Raw genomic sequence first — 12,779 nt, 5'->3', positions numbered from 1 at the left:
TTCTTCATTATTTAAATCTCGGATGCTGACAGTCCGCATTTCTCGTGGTTGTGACCAACTGTTACTTTATTACCAGAAATGCCGACTTTCAATGTCCGACTAACCCCACCTGTTGGTGTGACCGGCTGACAATGTGGTGAAAAGTCTTTGTAGTGAACAGAGAAAAACTATAAACAACATTAACTTGACACTTTGCATCTCCTCCCCTTCACTTGTCAATGGAAGAGGATTAAGCCACACAGACTCACTTCACTTCACACACTTCACTTGACACAGGGAACAGGTGTCAGCGTGTCGTCAGGTAAACTGCATGTGCTTTCTAAACAGGTGCCGCTGTCGACCTGGGTTCTTCTCAACACGTGACTACACGTGAGTGAGTGTTAACGGGTACAGAAAAATAACTCAGATTTAAAAAAAAAACAAACTTAAAAGACATAGATTATTTGTAACAGTTAATTGATTTTAAGAAAATTAAGATACAAGAAATAGTTTCAGAAGCTATATGAACGGAATTATTTATTTGGTGAGTCAACGACCCTTTTATAGCAGCGCGTGATCTACATTTCGTCCTCGGCAGTAGAATATACACAAGTAGAATATGTAAATGACATGAAGTGCATAAATATGTTTGCATCGTTTCAATCATTTATTACCTAGCACTTACACTCCTACCAACTATTCTTCATTAGCCACCCCCTCTCTCTCTCTCTTATCTTCCACACCTACGCACGCACGCACGCACCACACACGCACACACCCATGCACGCTCTCTCTCTCTATCTCACACACACACACATATTATTAGGCCATCGTCCCCAGCCTGTTTACTTTGTGACCAGTGCTGTGAGTCCAACCACCTGGGGTCACGTTGTTTGTTAGTACTTTAAAGCATAAAAAATAAACATGGCGACATTTCTGATATCGTGTGTTTGCCCTCTAGACAGCAACACAGCCAATGTCGTCTGCTGGTGTCCACTGGGTATCAGGGGAGTGAGGTACTTGGTCCTGATATCCACACAGGTTTGACACTGTAGCAGAAAATGTTCTACATCTTCTGTTTTGTCTTGACACAAAGGACAGTTTTTGATCAAGGTGTTAGAATATCTGTTGTTGATATTTATTTCGCTGATTCCTAGTCTAAATCGTATTAGAGTATTTCTGAACTTTTTTTATGTCTTTGTGGCTCAAATTCCTTTTTAAACTGTCTGTAGGTTGAGTACATATCATCCGTCTGCATATTGTCCAACCATTTATGAACAAAGTTGTCTTTCAGTCTTTGTTTGAGCAGTAAGATGAAAGCTCTGGCATCTCCTACCCCACCTTGTTCCCACACGTGTCTAAGTCCGTAGTCGTGCAGGGTATCTTCCATTGTCTTTGCCCACGGTAGTCCTTCATGTTATAAGCTTGCTTTGGGAATCTTGACCTGTCCATTGTGTTTAGTATAAACCAGTATTTTACAGCTCGTATTAGGCTATTGATATACAGAGGGTATCTCCCGCTCTCGCTGTATACCATATGGTTTGGAGTTCTAATGTCTACGCACATAAACCTTTTAATCACAAATAAATTAACATTCTCTATCTCCTTAAAAGAAGTCATATCCCAGAGTTCAGAATAATATAGCAGGACAGGTAAGATCTGGGTAACGAACAGTTTGAAAAATATAGTAGGATTCAGTTACCTACCCTCCACATCATTTTCAGCATCTGAGCTACTCTTTTTTTCCCTCTTTTAGCAACCTCAGAGACTGCAGTCATGGGAGATAATTTTGATGTTAAACTAAAACCTAGATATCTGTAGCTGCTTACAACTTCAATTTCCTTTGAGCCAATATACCAGTGTTCGCTTTCTGAGAGATGCTCTCCTTTTCTGAATACCATGGTTTTTTATGGTTTCATGTGGTTTACAGTTTTTCTCTGTTCACTACAAAGACTATGCACCACATTGTCTGCACAAAGTTTGGTATTTTGCAGTCTGAAGTACCCACTGGTCTCATTTTAGCAAAGCCTGGTGATGATAAGCAAAGATTAGACAAAATAGTTTGGGTTAGTCCTTCATTGTAAACTTCACACATCCCTTGTGCTTACTGAGTAGTCTCATTTATTTTCAGAGCGCATGCACACAATTTGTTAATGTATAATGAAGAGACAGGATGGTGATATCTGGTTTTTTTAAATAAAGATCTAGAGGAGGTAAACTGCAGGATATTCTGTAAGCATTGTTATGTTACACTGCTAAGACAACATGAGACAAACACACATTATGCTCATGGGAACAGCCTTATTTTGAATTATTCAAACTTGTATAATATTGTTAATTAATGTGTAAAACTCTCAATCATTAATAATTTCTTAATAACACTAAATTGCCTTGGATTTGTTATTGGGCACGGTTGCTTGGGGCTGAAAGTGGAGTAAAGTATAATGAGCCATTTAGTGTAAGTGCGCGTGTACACGTACATGTCGACATGAGTTGGTAGAGGTGTCGAGAGTGGGATCAGCCCGAGACAGCAGCAATCGCAACCTCTGACCATCTGTGTGTGCTCAGTCCCCTAACCCTAACCCAGATCCACATGCCTTTATCATAACATGCTAACACCTTATACGTCATCATTAGATAACTGAAATATCAAATATTTGTTGACAATATGAGTAATAATCACCATTTGCATCCAAGGGCTTTGAATTAGAAAGAAACTCTTCATCAGGAATGTTTCCTTAAAGGTGGTGCACAAATTCATCATGATGGAATTGTATCTACTGTCCTGCGTGTAGCAGATGAGTTCATACAATCACTGCACGTGATATTTACTCATCCGCCCAGAGGCGAGCAGCAGCATCTCAAACCACAGGAGCGAGACTGAACACAAACATAACAAACACGAACAGTTACTGCCAGGAGCATGCATTGTCTGGACATTCTGTCCAACATTTTGGCGACACAGGATGTGAAGTGGACGCCCGCCGGACCCTGTGTGATTCCCGCTACTGTTTGTCTTTGTACTGTCAGACATGTCTTCAATGTGCGCCCATGCAGCTATGTACTAAACCATGTATTGCAAACGAACAACCAACAGTTTCCTTTAAAACAATATTTGTCATGACCAGTACCAAGTGCAAGCCTGTACTAACAGTTTTTTTCATTACTTTTTTTTAAACACTAGTGTTGAATTATTCGACTTTCAATAATGCAGACGTAAACGGTGTAGTTGCTGACCAGACACTCTTTGTCAAGCTGCCCATGTCGTCCATTGAAAAGTTTTGTTCTATCCCGTTTCTCCTCATCACGATGCCGTCTTGAAAATGGTACCAACATCGCATGTCTGTTTTGAAATCTTTCAATTTCACTAAAATCAGTGTTGCACAAACTCCAAGCATATCTTTCTATCGTGACTGTGTGGGTGGAATGAGCGATGGTACTAGTACTAGACACGGTGAAATCTGTGAATTTACTGGTACCACAGCGAAAACCAGGACTATATAGAACAATATTAGTAGTGGCAAAAAGAATATTAGCACTATATACAACAACACTAATAGTACCATCCAGAATATTAATACTATTTACAACAATAGAAATAATCCCAGATAGAATGTTAGTACTAAAACAATAATAGTAATAGTACCATCGAGATTATTAGTACTACATAAAACAAAAGTAATACTGTAGTACCATCGAGATTATTAGTACTATATAAAACAATAGCAATACTGTAGTACCAGACAGAATACCAGTATTAGACATGGTACTCGTCACACATCAGGCGAAGTAACTCTGCCTACATTTCTCTCGCAGCTTCTCCAAAGTCGCGATACGATTGGTCAACACGTCACTACAAGAGGCGAACTGCCGAGCACCCAGCCGTTGATAGTAGAAGAGCGAAGTACTGTACACACCACAGACTAAGGGAGATCACCAGATTATAGGTGACTGTAGATCACCATGCAGTTGCGTACCTTGACAGATTCTTAGCAGCTCATGTCGGTGTCGCTCCATCAACAACAGGCGTTACTAACTAGAGTAGTGGTTGCTGTATGATTAATATTCTTCTGGAAACTGATATCATGAATATGCGATTGCAAATGTCACTGTCTTTGTCACTGTCACTGTCACTGTCACTGTCTTTGTCACTGTCACTGTCACTGTCTTTGTCACTGTCACTGCACGTGTCGATGTCCATGTCGCTCCTTGTCAGAAACTTTCTTTATAGAGCAGTCGCCTGATTCATCCTCACAGCCGCTCAACCTCACTACACGTCACAGTCACCGCGAGTCGTTCGAAAAGTCTTGTATGTTACAGTTTCAGTCCGTCACACAATACATGCACGTCACATTCATTATACACAATGACTACGTGTCACATTCATCACACAATGCACACATCACATTCACTAACTTAAGCAGGGACGACAACTAATATTCAAAACACAAACGTTAATTGGGGGCAAAATAAACAAACAATGCAAGATGACACATGTCCATGTCCTTGCTGTTGCCCTCATGAAGGACCTTCTCCCTCCAGTAACGGGTGCAGTGTGTTTGCTGTCACTGACGTGAACACAGATAAAGACAGAAGAGAGGAAACGTCGATGTCGTCTGATAAAACATTGATTACGACGTCTGCCTCTATCTGTCTCGTCATCACCTCCCCTTCCTGACAGCTTCTTAACGAACCAAACTGCTGGATGAGACTGGGATGTGCAGACTGAAAGTAATCACTCTGTTAAGCATGTTTATACGGTAATGTACAGATTTATCTCATGTAAACATTATAAATGCTAAGAGACTGCAATTGTCTGTGGCATGAAATCCTTTTCCAAACGTACTTTGTAAATATTTTCTTTACATGATGCCACACTGGCTTTTACAATATGATTTTAGAGTTTGTATTTTTTAAAATACACTTAGGCATGACATAAGCTATCTAACATTCTGTAGATTACAACAAATACAGATTTCTCACAAATATGTTAAATATTATTTGTTCATCATGTACATTAATTACATAACTAATTGCTAGTTTATTGCATCTACACTAACCACAGATTCCTCACCACTTTACAAATCACATTTTCTCACAGCCACTGAAAAAAACATTCACAAAACTTTACTAATTCACAAGATTAATTCATATTTGCATTACTTCAGGTTTTCTCGTTTTCTATCTGTTGTCCTCTTGTCTTTTTTCTGATCTTTTTTCTTTTCGTCTTTTACAGCGTCCTATAACGTGTTTGCAATGAGGACGTGTTTGGTTCTGGCTTCTCTTCTTCTTGTTCCAGCTTGCAATACCCAAGGTATCTTCAGGTAATAATAATAATCGTCATCATCATCAGTATAATTTATATAGTGATTTCCAAAAATATGCCCGAAGTGCCTTAGATAGGTGTATATATATACATCAGACTCACTGCTACAACAGAAGCTCACTTACACAGAGTATGAAGTATAGACACACATTCTACACGCTCATGGTCAGGGCAGGGTCAAAGTGCAGTCTGTGTTCCGAAAAGAAGTGTCTCAACTCTCTACTGGTAAGAGAATGAGAATGACGAAGGCTGACGGGTAAACAGTTGCAAGTTGATGGAGCTTGATGGGAGACAGACATCTGTCCTCAGTCTTTCTCTTAGTTAGAGGTCTAATGATTTGGCGATCGGCGTTATTCTGGATCGTTTAAGGTCTATAAAGAAGATACTCGAGAATTCCAGCTAAAAGAGAACTTCAATAGTCCCTCCGTGACAGCACAAAGGGAAACATGAGAGTTTTAGTTTCATCAGTGGTGAGATAATGATGAACGGTACTCATCCTTACAGTTGACGGTAACAGATTCTGTGGACATGAGAAGTACTCTGATGAAAAGTCAAACCCTGGCTTTCCGAAGGGTTCCCTACTATTGCAGTTTGAGGCTAGAACACACTGGCTATGGTGTTGTTTTACTATCATGACATATTCATTGTTTTCGGCGTCGAAGTAACCTTTGCCTTGTTTTTCGTAGTCATTCATGAGCACTGCTTCAGTCTGTTTTCACAAGCAGTACCAAAGGCTTTCATGTTTTGTTCTTGAAGTGTCAGAAGCAGGTCATATGAGGCAAGAAAACACACCTCGTGTGTGTTTGTTTATATTTATTGGAGTTTGTTTGCAGCTCGGCAAATGCAAAGCAAATGTTTTAAGTCAAAGCCTTCATTCTGACCTTCCTGCTCATTGGTTGTTTTCCCACAAGAGACATGGTCCCCCTTGTGCCCATGTTTCCCATTTGGGGACATCAACGAATTGAATCCATTTACTCCTCCAGTAATGTAACTTACGGCAGTACACACCAAATAACATGTTACTATACATTCCCACGTACTTTATCAGCTGAAGGTTTGAAGAATATATTACACTTATAGGGAAAACAACCTTGTACTCGAAAATACACGTGGTTCTTCCAAATACAGCAACTGTCAAGATGACTGTCGGCATCGGGGAGTAACTGGAAAATTCTTAAATGATGCTAATAATTATTAAGTCCTGCGAATTATTAGGAATTAATATCAGAATGAAGAATATCTTGCTGCTTGTAAATTTAATAATATCATATATCTGTTTTCCATTATGGAAACAATTGCCGCTAATGGGTTAATACTTAAATTGATTTCTTACTAGAGTAGACTTGGTTGTAGACCATGTAGACAATGCACTGAGGACTGTTTCTTGATTGATGGGTAAGGTTCCTCTCAGGAACTCATTAATCTTTTTCCCTTCCATTTAAGTGAATGTATTATTGCTTGTATATTAGGATGTACAGCATTTAAAACCTTCATCCTGTCTCAAGCTGAAGTAAATTACAAAATAATGTTGATCACAACTGAAAAATTCTGATGTTTAATAATACTAACGATAATATTTTGAATTTAACCCTTTTGTTATGGATTGTGAGCGCTCGCCTCATGAGTAGAGGGGACATGTCATTATATATATATGTCATGAGGACACAATACTGAAGGGCATCTAAGCTTCTTCACATTACTTATCCTAAAGTACAATGTTAATACCGTGCAAATAGAATGTTCTTAGCAATATGTTTAATCCTCTCACCTGACGATGCTTATAATGTATACATGTCTAAACAGAACGACTTTGCAACCTCAGCAAGGACTCCAGTCGATGAATAGATAAGTCGGTGCGCTTTTCTTTTGTCCTTCTTTCACTTTTTACATTTCTGCCCATACGCAGCACCCTTCCTTTCATTCTGTAGCCTTGTAGTCACCGAATGTTACAGAGACTTTGATGTGATCCACGAGCCGAGCGGCTGGTATGATGCAGCATGTACCAAGGACAGCGACTGTGGTCAGGAGAACTCCGAGTGTGCTCTGGGCAGGTGTCGCTGTCGTCCGGGTATTTACCTCTTTACAAGTGACATCACCTGCTCATCTTGTGAGTATAAACGTGTACAATGTATAAAATCAAAACATGGTATAAACATTTTCAGTATAAAAGTTTGACAAAAGAGAAAACATCAGAAAATTTAGTTTTGACTGCTGATGGATAAAGTTCTCCGAAAGTTCTCCAGAAACAGTCTAAAAATATGCTTTAAGTAAATTAAGACTTATTTTCTAAAGGTACAAGCGTGTATATGCTAGTATTTGAGTTGTTCTTCAAGGTAAGAGTAAGTAATTATGGATTGAGACGACTTGTGTCAGCCTGCAGTCCACAAGGGCTCCACAAGACCTTCACAAAATATCCTGACAGCCACATAAGGGGAGATAAAAATCAAGCTCTTCGACTCAACTTAAGAAAGTGCAGGAACCTGTGTATTTCCACCGCAACTTGCCGTACCTTTGACTTCAGAGGTTTGTAAAACATGTTTTAAGTAACCAGGTATACGTAAGTACTGAAAGTATCGTCATTGTAAGTTCTGTCACCACAGGTACTGTTACTGTAGATACCCTCGCTATAGGAACTGTCAGATTAGTCATTGTCACTGACAGTATTGTTATTGTCAACTATGTCACTATAGGTACTGTCAGATAAGTTATGGTCACTGACAGTATTGTCATTGTCAACTATGTCACTATAGGTACTGTCAGATAAGTTATGGTCACTGACAGTATTGTTATTGTCAACTATGTCACTATAGGTACTGTCAGATAAGTATTGTCACTGACAGTATTGTCATTGTAAGTTCTGTGACTATAGGTACTGTTACTGTAGATACCCTCGCTATAGGTACTGTCACAGTAGGTACTATCAAAACAGTTTCTATACTAACTGTTGTCACATCAGCTCTCTGTAGTAGGATTGTCAAACACAGCTGTCGATACTAAGCTATGATTTTCAAAGGCAAGTGTCTATATTAATGTATATTATTCTCTATTTAGCTATAAATGTCAAGTTAGTTGTCTGTACTTACCTATGATTGTCGTGGCTGTGTCACATCAGGTGCTTTCCGCTGTCTGATTCACACCGTTACCTCCCTTGAGGCCGCCTCCAGGTGGTCTCCTACCAGTAGAGGCTGGACTCACTACCAGAGGAACTGTCGAAAACCCAGCTTTGGTAAACTTTGATACTTTTTAACTTTATTACAAAATATTTTATTAGTGCTTACTTGTAGAGTGACCTACTCTTCTTTACCGTTAACGTGCAGCCACATCCTTCTGTCTTCCTATTCACACCATGTCACTAAACTAATGTTTTCACTGGACTAATGTCTAGTGATGTTTGCAGCTGGTCTACAGACACTCAGCAGACGACATTACTAACTACAGGCTTTCAGAGTGCTAGGGGACATAACTTGTATGTAGGGTGGTGGTGGTGGTGTTCATTTCTAGATGAGAATAAATATGTGAGTGCCAGGAGTTCAGAAACTAATCAAGAAGGGAAACACCTCCGGTTTATGGCCACAACGCCTCCATGTCTTGTTACTATCACTCCGTTACACTTATTCTGTAGGTGTAACGATCGTTACAACCTGTGTAACACTATTGTCACATGTAACTCATCTTGCTAGTCTACTTGACTATACTTTGTATGTCTTACATCAGGAACATGTGGTGAGGCGCAGAAATCAGGAGCCAAGTCCGGGGCCTACTCCCTTATACTGACTGAGAACAACCTCACCCGCAATCAAAGCATCTGGTGTGACATGAAGTCTGGTGGCGGCGGTTGGCTGGTAGGCGTCACATGTCTTCTTGTCTTCGGTTGCAGCCTTGCACTTCATTACACCAAAGCCGCCAGACAACATCCGGTAACCATGGTAACAACCGTTGTTCTTGTGTGTCACGTGCAGGTTTTTCAGAGACGCCGTGACGGTTCAGTGGACTTCTTCCGGAACTGGGAGGAATACGAACAGGGCTTTGGTGACGTCAGTAACGAGTTCTGGCTAGGTTAGTTGTCTCCCCTGACTCGTCTTGTTTGTCTCTCGTCAATTTATTAAATGTACCTGGCATTGTGTTATATTTCTGGTCACTATATTGTGCCTGATGTTGTTTCTCTCGTCACTATATTGTGCCTGATGTTTCTCTCGTCACTATATTGTGCCTGATGTTTCTCTAGTCACTATATTGTGCCTGATGTTTCTCTCGTCACTATATTGTGCCTGATGTTTCTCTAGTCACTATATTGTGCCTGATGTTTCTCTCGTCACTATATTGTACCTGATGTTGTTTCTCTCGTCACTATATTGTGCCTGGTATTGTTTCTGCAATAATGTACACAAGTACTTTTAATAACTATTAGAATAATAATGGAAGAAATTTTTTAAAAGTATATTTTGACGAAGAGATTACTGTCGAAATCTACATTTTAAAAATTATATTTTAAGAGCTGCTAAAATTGAAATCGTTTGAATTTATAGTATAAACTTGTGTGACAAGGCAAAATGCCATATCTCATAACCACTTATGACATATACAAGCTGATATCCAGTGGACGGTCTCAGTGTTGAGGATGTTTTGTGTTCTTCGATATGTTAGTGTCATATATGAAGGTAACAACTGCTGCCAGTTGAGTGCCTCGCTTTATTGCCATGGTATTCAGTAAGCAGACGACATTATACTCTTATCACTGTAACTTTCATGCCTTTCATTAATAACTGTTAGAGTACTAAATGTATTATGAAGTACCAGATATACGATAAAGTACTACGTATACAATAAAGAAGGAAGATGTCAGTATTAACACAACAAGGATAGTGGATATGGAGATGTATAGTTGGGCTAACCACCCAAACAATTGCGACAGTTAGAGGCTGTTAGACAACGGGATTAAGTAGATGTATCACACACTCAAGTACAACATCAAACAATCTGCTCATAGACAAGTTCTCAAAATGCCAATTCTAAACACAAAGAAAAAGAAACCACTCTAGAAAATGTGGATTGCAGTTTACAAATTACTAGGTATCAGTGGATAAATAAACAGCAATCAGGTTACTTAAATGCAATTCAATCAATACTTCACCAGGTACATTGAGAAGTAATACATTAGCAGCCACAATGAATTCTGTCAGTCTAAAGTAACCAATGGAATAAAAGTATATGGCACATAGACACAAACATTAGTACAGTACTATTTCAACCGACTAATCACGAAACGATTAAACACCCAAAACAGTCAGCTTTATTTTTGTCTTCGTGAAATATTTCCTCTTCTTTAAGTTTCAAAGTTCCTGACGGCAGTGACATGTCAGTAGAGTCACTCTACTCCAGTCGACGTTCACACCTGTGACAGTGACATGTCAGTAGTGTCCCTATACTCCAGTCGACGTTCACACCTGTGACAGTGACATGTCAGTAGTCTCCCTCTACTCCAGTCGACGTTTCACACCTGTGACAGTGACATGTCAGTAGAGTCACTCTACTCCACTGGCCGCCGTTCTGGTGACGTCATCACGTGGGTGGTGCGGGTGTCCGGCTCTCTGGCCAGTTCCTTCCGCCTGTCCGTCTACACCTCGAAATATTGCTTTTAGCTGAATTGAATGATTAGAAGAAGTTGTGTCCTTCCTTAAAAAAAACAACTTCTAAACCTCTAGTCACTAAGTCTGTGTAAGTCTGCTTCGGTGGTTTGTAAAAACATTTCAGAAAAATTGTTTGACTGTCAGTATTATCTATTAACGTGAGATAATCTCCATTTCTAATCTCAGGCTTGTCAACAATCCACAGACTGACCAGCGGGAAACCCACCCGACTGCGTGTAGACATCAGAGATCTGAATGGACGTAGTCACTTCGCTGAGTACTCGACATTCAGGGTGGACGGTCCCGAGACGAACTACAGACTGACCGTGTCCGGCTTCTCGGGTAACGCGGGTACGTGACCTTTGAACATTACAATAAATTGACGCTCAGGACAACTGGCAAGGTATATCAATTGTTAATGTTGAGTGGATAACAAATCCCCTTGAGGCCAGTGTTTGTTTAATAATGTCTTGCACACTATACACATATATTTGTAGGTGACAGCATGTGGTATCACCACGGCCAGAGATTTACAACCTTTGACCGTGACAATGACAAGTCAGGTGACAACTGTGCCCAGATGTACAGCGGCGGCTGTGGTACAACAACTGCCTCCGCTCCAACCTCAACGGCATCTACAAGTCCACCGGCATCGTGGCAGCGACGGCGTGGTGTGGTCGTCAGCCTATGGTGACCAGAGGAGCTTCACCTTCACCGAGATGAAACTCAAACCATCGTAACCTCCCTCTGACTGCTGATACTGCACTACTTACCTCTGGCAACACAGTGTCGACAACTATACTCTCATGACCATATTGCAGTCAAATAATGAGTTAAATGTACTGTTCCTCTTACATTTTGTTTTGCTTGAATAAAGGTCTTCAAAACGTAAAAAAAGTAATAGATTGATTAATGTTAAATATTAATTGTTGGTACGTCGCAGAAATAAACAAAAACCTAGTCTGATACAAAGTCTCATACCTTGTCTAATCTGTAATCTTATACCTAGTGTAATACCTAGTCTTATACGTAACCTAATACTTAGTCTATTATTTAATCTTTTATCGTTTTAAAGATTTTTTCAACTTCCGGACGTAGCCGACCTTGACATTGCTCAAACATCTGAAAAAAGAAAAGTTTTTTTTTCTCCGTGCGCCGTCCGGTGACTTCTCTTGTATCCTCGTGTGTGCTCAAGGACTAAGTTGTTATAATAAAAATATTTTTCACTCACAAAATCTTGTAACAGCATCTTTTAAAAGCTGAAAAATACAATGCAGTTTCACTGCTGGGTACCCTATACTCGTCCTTGTTACTCGCCTTCCCTCGCTCACAGCCTCTACCCGATAACTGACCAATCACTGCTCAGGTCAAATGTCACAGATGTATTACCTGTCAAACACACAACACTAGACAGGCCTCCCACAGTCGTCCGAGACGGGGTCGTACACCCGTGTACTACGAGCTAAGGACGGGTAGCATCACGGAGCACATGGCTCTGTACGTAAATCAATGTCTACCTAAGGGAGGTAAGTCGTCAGTCACTGAGCAACTTTTCCACTTTAGATTACTTCCCTTCAACAAACTGGAAAAGTCAACTAATCAGGTATTTTGTCGTTTGACTTGTAGTTGGCTGGACATGCAGAGAGCGGCAATCCTAAGAGGGACGATGAGCTTTGAGTAACGGACTCAACGATGGCTAGTGCGGCGATAAGATAGATAACAGAACTGGAACATCGTTGAGGAACAGGAGCGAGTGCCAGACGTGTGATCTCTGTACTTGCTGAGAAATTGAACTAAGCTGACACTAGTCGGGGAGCCGCCCCGGATGTAAACATTGTGTTTGTCGT

The 12,779-nt window shown here is 40.2% G+C and overlaps 1 protein-coding gene across 1 annotated transcript; it reads left to right on the top strand.

Annotated features, from left to right (window-relative positions):
• The first annotated feature begins 4,617 nt into the window (after positions 1-4,617).
• LOC112569161 (angiopoietin-related protein 2-like) lies at positions 4,618-12,125 on the top strand. The gene is made up of 9 exons (XM_025246881.1): positions 4,618-4,739; positions 5,216-5,303; positions 7,258-7,412; positions 7,679-7,828; positions 8,418-8,531; positions 9,020-9,147; positions 9,265-9,361; positions 11,119-11,283; positions 11,430-12,125. Exons 2-9 carry the CDS (start codon positions 5,236-5,238, stop codon positions 11,624-11,626), a joined length of 1,074 nt encoding a protein of 357 aa, XP_025102666.1. The 5' UTR covers positions 4,618-4,739; positions 5,216-5,235; the 3' UTR covers positions 11,627-12,125.
• Positions 12,126-12,779: the final 654 nt, after the last annotated feature.

Source organism: Pomacea canaliculata, linkage group LG7, assembly GCF_003073045.1.
Source record: "Pomacea canaliculata isolate SZHN2017 linkage group LG7, ASM307304v1, whole genome shotgun sequence".
Classification (NCBI taxonomy): Eukaryota; Metazoa; Mollusca; class Gastropoda; order Architaenioglossa; family Ampullariidae; genus Pomacea; species Pomacea canaliculata.
Note: the sequence above shows the minus strand (reverse complement) of the source record. Positions and strands in the feature narration are given on the sequence as shown.